This window comes from Pelodiscus sinensis, chromosome 14 (assembly GCF_052426305.1).
Source record: "Pelodiscus sinensis isolate ZL-2025 chromosome 14, ASM5242630v1, whole genome shotgun sequence".
NCBI lineage: Eukaryota > Metazoa > Chordata > Testudines > Trionychidae > Pelodiscus > Pelodiscus sinensis.
The window spans coordinates 15,931,109-15,949,540 of record NC_143065.1 but is presented as its reverse complement, the minus strand read 5'-3'; the positions used below and the strand labels follow the sequence as shown (position 1 = coordinate 15,949,540).

Genomic DNA, 18,432 nt, shown 5'->3' with positions numbered 1-18,432 from the left:
TTATCGGATATTCAACTAGTCACTTACCCCTAGGTGAGGGACCTTGTCAAAGGCTTTCTGGAAATTAAGTATCCTATATCCACTGGATCTCCCTTGTCCACATGTTTGTTTTCCCCTTCAAAGAACTCTGGTAGATTAGTAAGGCATGATTTCCGTTTACAGAAACCATGTTGACTCTCCCCCAACAAACTATGTTCATCTACGTGTCTGATAATTTTATTCTTTACTATAGTTTCAACTAATTTGCCCGGTACTGATGTTAGACTTACATGTCTGTAATTGCCAGGATCGCTTCTAGATCCCTTTTTAAATATTGGTGTCACATTAGTTATCTTCCAGTCATTAGGTATAGAAGCTGATTTAAAGGATAGGTTACAAACCACAGTTAATAGTTCCACAATTTCCCATTTGAGTTCTTTTAGAATGCTTGGGAGAATGCCATTTGGTCCTGGTGACTTGTTACTGTTAAGTTTATGAATTTGTTCCAAAACCTTCTCTATTGACAACTCAATCTGGGACAATTCCTTAAATTTGTAACCTAAAAAGAATGGCTCAGGTTTGAGGATCTCCCTAACATCCTCAGCCTTGAAGACTGAAGCAAATAATTAATTTAGCTTCTCCTCAATGCCTTTATCATCTTTGGATTTGTCTGTATGCTAAAGACTTAAGCAAAGCAATTGGATATGAATGCTACCCTATGAGAATGATTGCTAATGTTTCCGGAATGCTCAAGGTATATATGTTTTCTGTTCTAAATGCCTGTCAAAAATTTTGGCAAGTGCCTCTGGATTATTAAAGTTCCATATTGTGCACATTAAATGTCCTGTTTAGAAATTTTATGTTTAAAGGCCTGCCATTTGGCTTTGGAGCAGTCCTGCAAATATCGCAGTATTATATGGAAGATATTTGATGGCTAATTTGGATGGAAGTTAATGCAGGGGAACGGGAGATGCATAGCATAATGACAGGCTATGTAAAATGTCACTGATATTGTGAGAGAAATCAAAACTAGTTAAAGCAAAATGCCAATATGTGCTAAAAAGAAAATTGTCCACATGTTCTGTGAACACAATGTTCAACCTTATCAGAAAAAGTAGAGGTGGAAATCCTACAAGGGAAAGATGCACTTCAAAGATTCATGGTATGATGATTATATATCATACTATAATCATTCCCTATCCATTGCATGCATGTGTATTGCCTCTGCTTCCTGACAAAAATATCTGCTGATATGGGGTGAAATGTGGCTGTCAGGGTAACAATAAATCATGTAAGTGGCATTTGAAGTATTTTGATTTAATCAACTTGTAAAGCTCTCAGAGTTTCCAATTTCATGTGGCTTTGGAGCAGTGCTATTGGCAACAGGCAACCCATAAGCCAGTGGTTTTTTTTAACCTTTTTAAGCACAAGATCACTTTTTCAATGTAAGTGCAATGTAAGATCTACCTCAAACCCAATACCCTTGCCCCACTTATTTCCCATCCCTTGTTTGAGGCCCTGCTCCTGCTGCCTCCATTCTCCAAGGCCTCACCCTGCTCACCTCATCCCCCTTTCTCTCCTGTTCTCACTCACTTTCACCAGTCTGGGGTAGGGGTTGGAGTGCAGGCTCTGGTCTTGGGCCAAGGAGTTTGGAGTGTGGGAGGGGCTCCAGGCTTAGCCCAGGGTGGAGGCTTGGGGTCCAGGAGGAGTTTCAGGGTACAAGCTCTGGGAAGGAGTTTGGGTGGAGGGGGACTCATGTCTGGGACAGAAGGTTGGGGACAGGAGGACGTCCAGGAAGCAGGCTTTGGCTGGGCACCGTTTAACTGAGAGGCTTCCGGGTGGTGGAGCAGTGGGGTTAAGGCAGGCTTACTCCTCCCCTGGCACTGCACCACTCCTTAAAGCAGTTGGCATGTACAGCAATGGCTCCATGGCACCATGTGCTGTCCCTCATCTACAGGTACTGAAGCACTGAGCCCACAGCTTCTACTAGCAATGGTTCCCCATTATTGATCAAGGGGAGCTGCAGAAGCCATGTCTGCAGGCAAAGACAGCATGTGGAAGCCCCCTGCTCTGCCTTTCTTAGGGGCTAAGGGACATGCCAGCCACTTCCAGGAGCAGCAGTTACCACAGGGTAATTACTCCAGCCATGACAGGTTCAGCATTTTAGAACTCACTACTCAAAGAATTAAATTTAAATGTAAGAGAGAAATGAAAATTGTGAAAATCACAGGCCAGTCAAAAGCCAAAAATAACACACTTTGCAAGCAGTAAAAGATGTAACAACACCCCTGCCCCATTTACATGTTGGGTCGGGAGATGAGAATGAAGGATAGTGTGTGTTTGTCACTTTCACACAGTGTGTCTGTCATTCTCACAGAGATTTGCATTGCCAACCTCTCTCCATCCCCATCTTTCTGTGTGAAGATAAGGTACAGGAGTGGAGGGAGGAGGGATACCCTAACAACAGCACACTCCTTCTTCTCCTTCCCACATTCTGCACAGCAATCAAGAGGCTCCCGGGGAGGCAGCTGTAAGGTGAAGGGGCAGGAGCAGCACGACAGTGGATGGAGGGCAACTGAAGTGCCAGCGCTTGATAGTTTCCTGGCCAAATCAGTCAGGATTACCTGTCAGAGGGTATGTCTACACTTGCACCCTCTTTCAAGAGAGGGATGCAAATGAAGACATTCGAAATTGCAAATGAAGACGGGATTTAAATATCCCATGCTTTATTTGCATATTTGCGTTATGGCACTATTTCGAAATAGCACTATTTCGAAATAACAGACACTGTTAAGATGCGGTTATTTCGAGAGAAAACCCTTCTCTCGAAATAACCCTTATTCCTCATACAATGAGGTTTACCAGTTATTTCGAGAGAAGGATTTTCTCTCGAATTAACCACGTCTTAACAGTGTCTGTTATTTTGAAATAGCGCCATAACACGAATATGCAAATGAAGCACAGGACATTTAAATTCCAGCTTCATTTGCATCCCTCTCTTGAAAGAGGGTGCAAGTGTAGACATACCCAGAGACTCCAAGATCTACCAACAGTTCTCAATCTACTGGTTGGTATCCACTGCCATAAGCCATTGCAGGCCTTCTTGTAGTAATTGTCTAGTGATAACCAGGAAGAGAACTGCTCTTGAGGCACCAATTCAGAAATGCCTCTGAGCATGTGCTTATGTGGTTTGCTGACAAAGGGCCACAAGTACTTGCTAAGCCTGAAAGGTCTTCTGAACTGGATGATATTGAAGGAGACTTTGAAATTACTGTGATACAAGTCATAATTTTGTCTCTAAAAGCATACAACAGGCTAAAGCTTCACCCCCTGTCAAATATTGCTTTGCAGCAGCTGGAGGACACAGTTATACAAGAATGGGCAGAAGAGAAGTCAGTACTTCTTACTGGAGCTAGACCTTATTGGGTACGTCTAGACTGGCATGATTTTCCGCAAATGCTTTTAACGGAAAAGTTTTCCATTAAAAGCATTTGCGGAAAAGAGCGTCTAGATTGGCACGGACGCTTTTCCACAAAAGCACTTTTTGCGGTAAAGCGTCCGTGCCAATCTAGACGCGCTTTTGCACAAAAAAGCCCCAATCGCCATTTTAGCCATTGGGGCTTTTTTGCACAAAACAGAACTGTGCTGTCTACACTGGCCCTCTTGCGCAAATTATTTGTGCAGGAAGGCTTTTGCCCGAACGGGAGCAGCACAGTATTTCTGCAAGAAGCACTGATTTCTTACAGTAGGAAGTCAGTGTTCTTGCGGAAATTCAAGCGGCCAGTGTAGACAGCTGGCAAGTTTTTCTGCAAAAGCAGCTGATTTTGCGGAAAAACTTGCCAGTCTAGACACAGTGATTGGGTTTATCATGATGAGCTAAGTGTCAGAGATCTTTACACAGGAAATGCTAGAAATGCTCCATAGCGAACATACTCATTTAAAACCCAAGGAAAGCCAGATCCTCATTCTAGATCTTTGTCTACAGCTGAGTACAGCCCAACTTGGAGCCACATTCCTGCTCTCCCAATTTTAGACTGTCAGTGTGCTGGAGCAATCTCCCATTGGAAATCAGAGGAGCCCAAGGACTTTTTTTAATTACAATGGCTGCCAAGAAAATCTTTTCCAAAGGGGATTTTATAGCCTCTAAGAAATGCTAGATAACAGGGAAGCCATAGATAATGCCTCTAGTTTTCTGTGCTGGCTGCAAGGACGTATAGGAAGTGCTACTCCAGTGGTGTCAATGGAAGATCCCCTTCATTGTGGTGATTTGCTGGTGTCTGGCTAGGCCAGCTGTAGGGCAGCTTTGTGTTGGCTGTGAGGGACAAAGTGGCCACAATGCAGGGGATAAGGAGGCCCTCTCTTTTGTTGGGTAAGAATGTCAGTATCACAGATATAGTCTCAGAATTTTTTGTATGTAAATAATATAAATGGTCATAGCCCAAAGAGCTGTTATTGCCATGGAGTTCAAGACTGAGGTGGTCTGAAGTGAGAGCTGAACTTTTCAAATTTTTTGCTGCCCAGTAGTTGGTAAATAGCTAGTCATAAAATAATAGTTAAACATGACCTAAACACATTGAAGGTTTGAGTTTACCACACTCATTCATACTATGCAGGACATAATGGAGAGCAGTTTCAACATTAAGATGTATATTTATGGAAAAATATAATTTTAAGCTGTCATCCCTCCCCCCAGAAATAGCTGTTGGTTACCAGACATTGTGAGTGAACTGCTTACAACTCAGTGGTTAAAAGGCTTGTATTGTTTATGGAGAACAGTAGTGGGTCTTGAAGCCCTGGCCCATTTTGAGTTTATTGGAATTTATCTGACCCATTTCAGTTTAGATGTTTCCATGCGATATGTCTGGGCCAAATATAGTAAGATCAACCTTCCTCATGATATAAACCAGGACAGCAGCTGCACACACACAATTTTTAATTGAACTTTTAATTGAAAATGAATTGAACTTTTTCAAAACTATGGAAAGATGTATGTGAAGTTTTCAGCTAGTTATTTTATCCAGTTGTAACTCATTTCCTAAACAATAGCCACTGAAATATATTGCAGTCACAGTGTGATACAGTTGATAAAGATGAGATCTCTGACATAAATGTAAAATGCATTAGTTGCTTAAAGAGTGACAGATCCAGACCTCCTAGCAACACACGATTAATTAACCCTGAGGTAAAAACCAGGTCTTGACAATTGTTGCTTGCACTGTGCTGAGCAGCTATCTATGGGAGTTGTGTTCAGCACCTTTCAGGATTGTAGTTTTTAAAACCACAGCAATTAACATTATTTTTTGAGGGTAAAAACATGGACTGAAACTCTTTCATTGCAGACATTCTTTCTTGTAGTAGATTTGCATGGTTCCTTTTAGACAGTGGAATTTCAGTGGTGTCCCTTATCTGTAGAGACGGTCCAGGCTGGTATATGCAAAGTAACTCTAAATGGTTACCATAATCCAATCATTTTTGACAAAAGGAACTATCCAAGTTATGTCCCAGAAGAGAAACATTCTTGGAATTAATTTTAGTATTAAAAATCTGTCCTATTTCAATTTGGTGCTCACGACAGCATGTACAATAAAATACAAGCAAATTGAACTTGCTGTTGTATGCCGTCATAGTACTAAAATGGGATTTTTTTGTGCTTTGCAGTGTTTTCTAGGTGGCAAAACATTTTATTGTCTGAAACTAAATAATACAATTTATTTTTATTTTAAAAAGTATTTGGTTGGGGATAGACAGAGAGCTAGAGAGAGGCAAGAGAGTGGAAAGAAGTGACACTAACACATTTTTTGTGTCAGTATTGGACAGATTACTATTTACAATGGAACATGTCTGACTACCCCGGAGTGAAGAATGTTCGTTTTCCTGATGGTCAGATTTGGAAGCCAGATATTCTTCTGTACAACAGGTAGGCACGTCTTCATAAAAAGAAAGCACAACTATTCCTTCAGCATGCCTCTGTGTTTGGTGCTAACATTTATTGTATGGAACACAAACATTATAGTATTTACACCAAGAAAGATGATGATGATGCAAATGCTTTACCAAAAGACATAGTTTAAGTTTCAGATGAAGTGTAATTATTATAAAACATGCAATGTTTATTCATGTAGATGGACACAATTTCCCCCTGCCTTTGGCTGAAATATCACTCTTTTTGAGGTAGATAAATTTGAGTGCCTGAAGTCTAGCTTTACTCTTTGTCTGGCTATGCTGGAAGAAGGCCAGGAGATATGCTTTAATTAAGCCAAACCTTTATTCCTATATGTCTTGGAATACCTGGCAGATAAAAGTGCACAGTGTAGGCAGTCCATAATAATTTACAGATACCTGATGGTAGGATTTACATATACCCATCTTTTATCCATCCTCATCCCACCAACCTGCTGCTGGAACCCCATCATGACCCTCCCTCAAATGAAAGATAAGGAGGGGTTATGAAGGATGGCACAGGTATGGCTTCCAGCTGTAACAGCCATAGGAGCCCCAACCCATTCTTATTCCCACTCCTTTAAAGAGTATTTCCTCTAAATTCTTTACAGATCCATTTAATCAGATTAGTTATATTCCTTCCCTACTGAGTACTTGCACGAGGCATACTCCCCAAGCCTGCATCATGAGTTGTGACATCAAAGCCTAGCTACATTCTATTTCATATTCACCCCAGCTCACTTTCCAATTTGAGGTGGGAAGACAAAAACCTGCCACCATGCCTTGACCAATCTGGTACTGAGGGAAAAAGTCCTTTCCAGCATAATTAGCACAGCACGTAATAACATAACTACACCCATTTTCTACTCCACCTGGTCCAGGTGAAAGAGAGCTTTTCCTGAACTAGTATTGATCTAAATGGACCCCCCTCTTCTCGTCACTGGGGGGAGGTCAGTGTCTCCCATCCTAACCTGGGCTCAAGCTGCAGTGGCTAGTCACTCTGGCTCTCCAGCCCTTGAAGGGGCCACACACCTTTCCCGATAAGCCAGACAATGTCTCCCACTTCTTGATGTGCAGTGAGTTCATTTTCTTGTCCAGTGCTGCTGTCCTTGCTCCCCAGCTCTAGGAAATGTTAGCACGCCTTTTAAGATACTGCTGCTGTCTTTGCTAAACAGTTAACTCTTTAGTTCTTTTAGGGGTGGGCAGGTAGATAGCAGTGGAGATTATCAATTGCTCACTGAAGTGAGTCTGGGCAGCACTGATAAATTCTGCTCTTGCATCTTTGTCTGACAACTTCCTTTGTGGGATTTGCTTAATAACAATGGTGATACTTTACTACTCTTGGGGTATATCTAGATTACATGCCTCTGCCGACAGAGGCATGTAAAATAGGCTAACTTAACATAGTCCATGAAGCCGGGATTTAAATATCCCCGGCTTCATTAAAATAAAAATGGCTGCCGCACTGTGCCGGCTCAGCTGATCGTTGGCACAGCACGCGAGTCAAGACGCGGATTGGTTGACAAGGGAAGCCTTTGTCGACTGCTCCCTTATGCCTCGTGAAATGAGGTACCAATCCCGCTTCATTGACTATGTCGGGTAGCCTATTTTACATGCCTCTGTCAGCAGAGGCATGTAGTCTAGACATACCTTTGGTTTTTAAAACATATTTTATGCTCGGTTCTACACTAAGCTATGTAAGTGCCAATTTGTGTATTTGAAAGTGTATTCTGTGTTGCATAAATGGGCTAAAAACTAAGATGCTGAAGCAAAATTAGTATAACAGTATTTTTGTATGAGCTCTTCTGTGAAAGAAAACTATAAAAGTTTAAAAAATATTACATACAAATATTTCCAGAAAATGTTCAGATAGGTTCACTCATAAGGGCATAATGAAACTTTCATAGCAATCTTAACTGTGGAATCACTTTTCTTTATGACGTTTCCGGTAGCAAGTCTCATAGTTGAATGAGCCAGCTAGGACATTCAAGACTTAATAACAAGAATGTCACCTATTGGTAAATATACTGTAAAACCAAAAGCCATCTAAACTTTTTAAATAAAAAGTACTAGATTGCATCTGTGATGCATACATTTGTGTATCCCAAACACAATACTCACAAACATCTGTTTGTGTACAGTCACTTATTTGTATGTGCAGATTTTGTGTGTACAACTCAGATGGTCATATTTGAAAATTTGTCCCCAGAAACTCAATTTCATACTTAGAATAACTGTTGTACAGCAGAATTACAACTTCCAATAATGTGTGTGTGTCTGCGTGTGATATAATCAGTGCCATATGTTATCAGCTAGTTTGCTTATAAATGTCACATGACCAAACAATCATGAGTATGTATAATAAACAGTTTTTTAATGTTACATACTTTAAAGTTCATGTGCCAGGCTACAAATATCCATCCCTACTAATTTTTGTGTGAAACATTTCTGTGCTGGCTCAGTTTGCCTACCTTTAAAATTATGATTACATTACAAAGTTTGCATGGTATTTGCCTTAAACAATGGGTGAGAGCATGAAGAAAAGCAATTTCAATTATTTAAAAGTCTCTCTCTGCAGACATTGAACATCTTTAATTTAGTTCCTCTGATTGGCACATTCCTCTTTGTGTCAAAGTCTGCTGAATGAAAAGAAAAACTATCAGTGCATCGTCAGTATTGTTTTCTGCAGGGCAAAATAATTAAAGAACGTATCAAACAAATCTTACCTTTTCTCTGTCCCTATTTTGGTGTAGAATAATTATAGCATTTTTAGCGTCTATAATCATTTCACTTGCAGTGTTGGTGAACTTGCATATATGTTCACATGCATCTCCACATGTGTTGTGGAATCAGATATGTGGCCTGCATATTCAAGGATAGTAACAACTGATGGTACAGCAGTACTTGCCTACACACAGTATCTGAGAGCAGGATAAAGCCAAAGGCTTGCTGTAATATTGCCAGGTTGTTATAATTTATTTTCACTCCTCTGATTACTGATCTTGCTCATCTGAACTAACACTGTTCTCATTTCAGTCTCAGATGTGGTCTTTGCATAATTTGCAAATATATTGTGGATCATATAATGGGAAACAGTGAATAATAATTATTCAGATTAAATATGTATGCTGTATACTCATTCTTTTCCGGAATGGTACCTTAGAACAAAGGACATGGGAAAAGAGTATTAAAATGTTTGCCTACTAAGGAGGGGATATAATAAAGATCTATAAAATCAAGACAGGTATGGAGAAAGTGAATAAGGAAAAGTTATTTACTTGTTACCGTAACATAAGAACGAGGGATCACTTGATAGGTAGCAGGTTTAAAACAGACAAAAGGAAGTATTTCTTCACACAGTGATAGTCAACCTGTAGAACTCCTTGCCAGAGGATGTTGTGAAGACCAGTACTTTAACAGAGGTCAAAAAAGAATTAGCTACATTCATGGAGGTTAGGTGCATCAATGCCTATTAGCCAGGATGCACAGGAGTGGTGTTCCTGGCCTCTGTTTATCAGAGGCTGGAAATGTGTGACAGGAGAGGGATCACACGATTGCCTGTTCTTTTCACTCCTTTTGGGGCACCTGGCATTGCCCCTGTCGGAAGACAGGATACTGGGCTAGATGGATCTTTGGTCTGTCCCAGTATGGCTATTCTTATGAATAGTACAAAAACTAGAAATGGAATGAGGAAAGCACTCAAGCAAATACTTATGTGCAGGACTCACCAAGCGACGGTGAGCCCTACTCGCCAGCCGCGCGGTTCTGCGTTCTGCACATGCGCAGATCGCTCTGCACCGGTTCTTCTGGGTTGTAATCTACTTGCCACAGGCGAGTAGATTACATTATTTGTAGAGCCCGGCTTATGTGCATCCCTATTTAGGACAGATGCTTCACTGTACACTCATGCTTAAGTGTTGAACTGAATAGGGCTGCCTTCCTGAACTGGAGCCTGACTGATGAGTTGAAAGAATGAAATGAAATTAAATGAAACAAAAAAATGCTTGACAATGTCAGACTGCTTGCAGGCACAAACATTTTTTCCGCCCTCTGCCCCACTTTGCAATAAGAATCAGCAACTGGTAAGCTGGGACTCTGGATCATTAAAATAGCAGCAATGTATACTGGTTGCTGAAAGGGCAGAATGAGTGCAAGGCTACAACCCAGTCCTTCTCTTCAGCAGTGAGCAGAGTAGATAGCATCCTTCACCTCACTGAGGATGTATAACTGTACTGCCTGGGAGACCACGCAAAGAACGCAGCCTGAGGATTCTGATTGCAGTGTTGTCCATCTGACACTATTAGGGTCTAATATATTAGCACATTTGTATTTGGTTTGATCTAGTATGTGTGTGTTGGGTGATTATACTTTTTTAGAATTTAGTGTGTGTATAGAATTATCCATTTACATTGTATAATCCTGTGTTTCAGTACAGAGACTGTTCTGGACTCATGTGTTATGCTATTAGTTTGAGAAATGTCTCCACTTTGTTTTGAAATGCAGATGGGCACTACATTGAAGATGGCCAATAGCGCAAAATTCTAATGGGATTGACAGTGTCTCTTTAGGAGTGAACGTCTCATTAACTGAAACCCAACAATGGACAATATTACCAACACTATTACAAACCATTTTTGAGGAATTGGATGTTAGTAGCAACTCATATACTGTTACCAACAGCTGTAGCCCCCATTGTCATGGTTTTTTCCTGTACTAGTAATGACACTAGCAGTAGGAAAGACTGCACGGGAGCAATAGTTTTTATTCTCCCCCATGTCTTTTCTCTGTTTCTGTATTTGAGAGAGCACATTTCTGACACCATTCCTGTTCAACTTGGAGCTGTGTTTATTATAGTGGTGCAGCAGTGCTACATTGTTTGAGTTGTCACAACTTCTGTTAAAGGTTGACCTTTTAAAGTCTTCTAACAGTAGGCATTCCAGAGATACAATCCCTCTATTTTCTTCAAAATACCCATTTTTCAAAAAGTGTTTAGTTTTTTTCCCTCCTGCAGGGCTAGTGATCACTGTTGATTCAATATTGTCAAACTGATCTTCTGTTGAGTTTTATGTAAGGAGTGCATGGCACTTACTAAATTTAAGTTACTCAGTCTGAGAACTATATTTAAGAATGTGTCCTTTGTTTGCATAGCCATGTAGTGTGGAATTACAACATTCTATTTATGCCAACAAAAAAATAGAGAGGGTTTCTATGCAGCCACTTTATGCTTATCTTGGGAATTGGAGGAAATATACTGATGCAGAGTTGAAGTTGCTTGGTGGTCTGTCATCCAAATGCAGAACTTTGAACAAAACTAAAACTAAAACTAAAACTAAAAAATGAAAAAAAAACCCAACCCAGGAAATGCACAGTTAATATTGCCCATACAGTTCAGATGCTGAAAGTAACAAACTCTTCACCATCTTCTCTAACCTAGCAATGTTACATATTTTTAAAAAAACAATAGAAATGACCATTATATGTAGGCAGCTAAATACTCAGATATGCTGATAGTCCAAATAGTGGCTTGAACTGTTAGGCTGTGTCTACATTGGGGTGATCTTGCGCAAAAGCGGCCGCTTTTCTGCAAAAACTTGCTGCCTGTCTACACTGGCCATGAGTTTTGCGCAAGAACACTGACGTTCTAATGTATGAAATCAATGCTTCTTGCGCAAGAACTATGATGCTCCCATTCAGGAATAAGCCCTCTTGGTCAACTGTTCTTGCGCAAGAGGCCAGTGTAGGCAGGCAACATGAATTTCTTGTGCAAGAAAGCCTGATGGCTAAAATGGCCATCAAAGCTTTCTTGTGCAAGAGAGCGTCTACACTGGCATGGATGCTCTTGCGCAAAAGCAGATCTCTTGAACAAAGGCACATGCCAGTGTAGACGCTCTCTTGTGGAAGAGTTTTTGCATAAGAACTCTTCTGCAAAAGCATTCTTGTGCAAGAAGCTGCCAGTGTAGACGTAGCCCAAGTTACAGAAGATTCAGAAAACACTCTCTCATAACACAAGAGTGTTTACATTCCATTAAATGTAAAGGAAGCAAATTCAGAACTCATTAAGGAGGAAATACTTTTTAATGGAACATGTAATTAGGACTCTCAGCTGTAGAAAATTAAGACCAAGAAGTCAGTATGATTTGGAAAGGGATTAGACTTTATATGGATAACCAGAATATCCCGTGTTATTAAGATGAATAACAGTTTTGGAAGACTTTAAATCTCTTGCCCCAGGGTTTAAACCAGTATCTCAGTATTAGTGATCGGTGTGTGTGTGTGTGTGTGTGTGTGTGTGTGTGTGAGGATGTGAGGAGAGTATCCCACATCTTTTGGGGTGGGGAGAGAGTCTTAAACCAATACATCTGGTGCTGGCTGCAATCAGAGACAGAATTTTGGGCTAGAGCGGCCTTGGGGCTGATCTGGGTTGACAAGGATTATGTTCCTAAACATTTTTATTAAAAGTGTTTTAAAAAGTAGCAGAACTTTTTGTAGCTGTTTAAAAAGTAGCTGTTTACATGAGCCTTCTACCCTGTTTAGCCCACCTTTCCTTCCCACAGATACATCAAAAATTGCTGTGTTTAGGCCATAGATCTTGGGATGCATCATTGTAACCACAGAGGAACCTTGAGTAAGAAATGGAATTACTTAGTCACACCAATGTGAATACAAAAACCTACCCCTTAAGCTGCTGATTTCAGAGGGATTGCCTGAAGTTAGACATTGGTCCAGTTTACCCACAAGGGCCCCTCACTATTGTTTTTTTTTTTTAAAGTATGTAGTCTATCAGAGGTGTAACAAACAGCAGAATCTGTGATGTCTTTTTAAATTATGCTTAATGCAGTTGTAACTGAGATTAGTGCTAAATTGCATGTAAGGCCAAATAATGGATATGGAGGGACAAGGGGTGTGTAAGGTGTTTAGGGAATACAGCGTCAGCATTCTGGTGATCTGGAAGGGTGATGTCTCTCAAATACTAACTGGAGGAGTGGTATAGTAATCTGTAGCTTCCTGCAGCAGTGGCATGCCTTCAGTGTACTTTTGGGCAGGGCATAAGTGATACATAGGTTGGAAAAGCCCTTCCTAGTCTCCATATACCCTCTAGAATATGCAATTTGGCACTGTTAGCTATTCACCCTTTCTGCTAGAGCAGCCATTTTAAAGCTTTGACAGATGGCTACTCTTAAGGCTCTAACTTGCTGGGTTTTTTTCTGCAGTCTCCTGCAAGTTTATAATTCGCCAGTCAAAGGGAGAAACAATATATCTGCTTTGGACATCTGTTTTCCTGGTCCTTATATGCTAGGCAAGATGCTTTTCTATAATGCGTTGGCCACAGAGATGACATGACCCTTTTGTTTTCTTGATGGCTTCTAAGTGATTTTGTTTCCTGTTTTCACCATATGTCTTCTGATTAAACACATCCCTGCTGTGTGTAACAACCAGAGTTCCCTTCTTCCTTTCAGAAGCTGCACTGTTTGTTTTGTACACAGTACGCAGTAGTTGCATCCAATATGTCAGTTACAGTTACCTTGCCCCCATCCACTTGATAATCATCTAGATGATTAATGTCACTGTCACAGGTGTTGGTGAATCACAGTATTGTTATAGCAGCACATAGTGACAAGATTTTACTGACAACCACTTGAGTGCATCTCTCTAAGGCCCATACTGCTGCCCTGCTTACAGAATGCTTGAGTGCATTTGCATTCAGTGTTAGATGAGTTGAGGAAACTTGGGATGAACTCTGCTACAGACCTCCTGATACCTTCAGTAGCTGCCTGTCAGGATTCGATGGTTGTTTCTAAGTACTCTAATTAGTACTGAGCTTCTCCAAACATCAGCCTGAAAAAAAAATCTTTGAAATGATCCAGTCACAAGATGATGTGTCATGTGTCCTAAACAGGTGTTTCCACAACATTAATTTTGCTTAATGTATCTTTTGCTGTAAATTTGTTTTCACTTGAGTGTCTTTTCCAATCCCTGATCCTGGCTACATTTTCTTTCTCTCATGCATGACTAACAGTGAAATGGCAACTCCAAAAGTGGATTAATTGTTCATTCATGTCCAGACTTCCCAGTGAATAGCATGTTTAAGGTGCATGCCTTAACATTTGTACTTTCCGAAGAGGGTGTAGTGATGTATATAATAAGGTATGACAATTATATTTAACATACTAACAAATATACATCTATATGCACCTAAAATGCTAATGTTGCCCATAATTTCTGATACCTCCACTTTGTCATCCAATGTTGCGCATGCAAAAGGCTTATTTACAGAGCTGCTTTATTCTCTCAAAACCAACAGGGGTCAGTAGGCACTGCAGGTACTAGCACCTACAGAAACTACCTAGGTATCTCGGCACCCTAAATTAGAGGCCACTTGAATTTTTTGATGTACAGGCAGTCCCCAGGTTACGTACAAGATAGGGACTGTAGGTTTGTTCTTAAGTTGAATTTGTATGTAAGTCGGAACTGGTACATATTGTAGGGGAAACTCTAGCCAAACATTTCTCCAGAGCTCAGTTTTATTCTCCCACACCTCGCTTCCCTCAGTCCTTTATTCTCAAGCTGAGGTGTCTGCTGAGAAAAGCCGCTCCACGTCTCCCTGGTCTGCTGAGGGGGGCGCTAGCTTCGCGTCTCCATGGTCTGCTGGGGGGAAGCAGCTAGTGCGGGGTTGCCTCACCCTGTTTGTAAGTAGGGATCCGATGTAAGTCGGATCCATGAAACCCGGGGACTGCCTGTACTTTATAGTACAGGTCTACATACACTGCTTATGATAATGTATGTACCACTACTTCATATAACTAGAATGTCTGCATTATATTGAGTATTATGCTTAATTGGTGGTGTTTTTATAATCCTGTTACATTAACATTTTACACCACAAATACTGAAAACTAATACTATTTGGTACATATATTTATTACAAAAAACATAGAACTTTAATTACATCACTGAATTGACTATTTTATAATGAATCCTTATTGTGTTATTTTTCCATTGTGAAAGCAGTAGCATAATTATCTACTCACTACTGTTCCATTTAACTGCATGGTATTTTGAAACAGATACTTTCATTTCCGGTTGATTTATATATGAATTTATAGTTCTAACTGCAAATTTTAACCCATAGATATTAGCCTGCTTTCTCACTTTGAATATATTTAAACATTTCCCCAAGCCTGACTTGTAGCTGTAGCTTACTGGAGGGCAGCTCACTTCAACTACAGTCAACTCCGCTATCAGGCTGTGCGTCTGTATAATCTCTGCCATTTTATTATCAACAGTAGCTTGCGGCCTTTATTTCTCTTTAAACCTTTTACAATAAAACCTCAGAGTTACAAACACCCTTGGGAATTGAAGTTGTTCATAACTCTGAAATGTTCATAACTGAACAAAACATTGTGGCAGTTCTTTCAAAGGTTTACAACTGAATATTGATCTAATACAGCTTTGAAACTTTGCCATGCAGAAGGAATATGCTGTTTCCTTTAAGTTTTTTAGTAGTTTACATTTAATACAGTACTGCTGTTTTTTAGTCACTGCTGCTGCCTGCTTATGTACATCTGGTTCCAAATAAGGTGAATGGTTGACTGGTCTGTTTGTAACTCTGAGGTACTACTGTACATCGGACTTGAAAATATTCAGATTTTGTGTGCGTCTTGTAATCGCCAGCACACTACTGACCACACCTTTCCCCTAGATGGGGTGCAGACAACAACAGTTGCTTGTGAATGTGCATTTTGAACGGTGTCTGATTAAGTATAAATGCCCTGTTTAGCTCTTCTCCCCTACTGGAGACTGGATAAAACTCACTAACCAGTTTTTCACAGGCAAAGACACACTGGCCCCAGCTAGAAGTTAAAAAACTATCAGCTACTGAAACAGCCAGAGAAACAACATATTTCAGTAACAATCATAGAGTAGTAGTGTTTACCTTCATGTATAGTATTGCTATATACAGTTCACCAAGCTAATTATATGCAGCAGATTTTTGACTTGTCAAATGAGACTTTCCAAGGTAGACTGCAAATTAATCATCATATTGGAAAAATGGTGAACACGATGACATAGACTGTCACACACCCCATTAATGAGGATATATGTTTCTTTTCGCCTGCATTAAGTTTATCATCTTTCTGAGTAGATGATTTCATGTCAGAACTCCCCTTGTGTTTGAGCCCAGAGTTGTTTCATCTCTATTTATACTAGTCAGTATCTGCATCTCTTTAAAAAATGTCAGATCCTTTTGCACCATTGCACCTTTCTATGTGAACATATTATGTCCATATCATGATTCTCCATGATAGAGTTTAAGTTCTGAAGCTTCATTAGAAAAAAAAAACATGCTTGTAGATAGTTAAGGTGTCTCAATTTTAAGCATTTTACTTCAAAAACAATTAGAAAGCTAGACTATGGTTAGCATTTTCCAAAGTGCTTTAGTTCTATTTCTAAAAGTCAGTAAGTTGTCTAAATCCCACGGAATATTTTGAGTCAGAATTCTGCACCCAAGTCTCCTTTGAAAATGGGACTAAAGCTCCAAAGTCACTTTGATGTTTTAGACATTTTACCCTATGCAAAATTCCCAGAAATGAGGAGTGGGGTGGAGAATCAGGGCAGGGCAAGATCATTGGAAGTTACTGTATGGTCCATGGCTCAGTCTCTGGGTTGGGAGAGGGATAGAATCTGACCCAGTAAGTTAATATTCCTCAATGTAGCAGAATTCCTATACCTTAGTGTCCCTTGGCATGTTACATATTATTGTTTCTTTTAAATCTAGTTAGTTTACACTCATCCTGTACCTCTTACTGTTGTTTAAGTCAGTGTATTTTCTTGCATAAGTAAGGGGTGTAGAACTGGGTCTTTTTTCCTTAAAAGGCGGGAGTTACATCGTCTACCTTTCCCTAACCAGTATCCGCACACATCATAGTTGCAAAATTTCGCTCTCTCCCTATGTTTGGACTTCATATTAATTTATTTTAAAGACACTGACAACTATATAGTTTAAAGCTCATAATTTGAAACAATGTAATTACAGTTGGTGAAATTGCTCTTACAAATCTGGCTCTTTTCTCAGTTTTGCAAATTATTCAGACTTGAGACAGGATTTTTTAAAATATATTCATTATGTGGCGGTAGACAATGGTTTGAGATTATCTAGCTAGGAATCCAACATTTCTTGCATAGTTCTGAGTTACAGTATTCAGAAATATATCAATGCAATGACCAGTCCTCATTGGATTATTTTATTTAAATTGCAGTACTCTCTACACAATCAGTGCTTTAATTTGTGATATATGCAAAATAGATTCTGTTTTGCCTTTTAACAGAACGACTGGCTAAAAACAATGCATGCAATAAACATAGCTTCTTAATGTTGATAAGTGGGTCTGTCCTAGAAGGGCATGCAGGTCCTTTTCACCCTCAGTTTCATTTATGGACAATGTGGTATCTTGGAGCCCTTTAGACTAAAACCCATTCCTAACCCTCCCTAGTCCTCCTTGACATCCCTCAATGCAAGCCTTTCCCTAATTTTAAATGTACACTCACCAACAGTGCTGTTTACCTTTCTGGGTGTGTCCTTGGTCCTTCCTGCTTCAATCATCAGTATTTGGATAGATTTTAAAAGCATGATGATAATAAAGAATCAAAGGAAACGGGGGAGGGGGGAAGCTTTAAAGTACAAAGTAATCAAGTATAAAATTATGAATTGTTTGTTTTTCAAACAAAGAGTATGCAGCAAAGTAAGCCACGTGGTTGGATCCTTTTTCGTTAAAGTGCTCTAGAGTAGTTTACTAAGGATTAAAGGTACAATCCTGTGGCGTGCTGAGTGTCCTTAAGTATTATTAAATCAAAGGCATTTGGGCACTGTGGTATTGACAACTATGTCATAATTAAATAGTGGAACTTGAAAGCAGCTGGGGCCAAATTTTCAAAGTTATTTAGGTAACTAAAGATGCAGATAAGTACCTCCCGGAATTTACAAATAACTAAGCAAGTTTGATGCCTAACTTCAGTTTAAAACCAAAGGTCACTAAGCACCTAACCTGCTCAGGCTCTTTTAGTGATGAGTGCTTATAGCTTTTGTTTGCTTTAATTGGACCTACAGTAAGTGCTGACCCACACAAAAAATGAAGATTCCATTTTACACAGACATGACTGATATAATACCAAAAATAAAATGAAAAATTAGGCTATGGAACAGCATGGAATAGTGCAAAATGAATTAGAAAAGAGGATTTAAAATAAGGCTGTGTTTTCTTTTGCTGCTATTGCTGTTTTCAAATTAATTTTTCTCACTATTTTTCATTCAGCATTACAGTCCTTCCCATTTTTTTTTGCTGAAGTTGGTTCATTTGGTCTTTATTCTCTGCTTTCTCTTAATGTATTTTTATGTATTGACTTCAGTTCCCTTCATGTTGTTTTCCTTCAGTGCAATTTATTTTCCACCAGATTCAAGAATATTGTTCCCTAGTTCAGATCCAAAGCCCTCTTTGCTGATGCTGTTTTTGAATT

General features: G+C 39.7%; 1 protein-coding gene across 2 annotated transcripts in view; it reads left to right on the top strand.

Annotated features, from left to right (window-relative positions):
- Nucleotides 1–18,432, top strand: part of CHRNA7 (cholinergic receptor nicotinic alpha 7 subunit) — a 102,341-nt gene that overhangs the window by 59,064 nt on the left and 24,845 nt on the right. For both annotated transcript variants that reach the window (XM_014571449.4, XM_089781987.1), the window contains exon 4: nucleotides 5,787–5,896. In XM_014571449.4, the coding sequence (XP_014426935.1) occupies nucleotides 5,787–5,896 (110 nt within the window). The remainder of the gene's footprint in view (nucleotides 1–5,786; nucleotides 5,897–18,432) is intronic.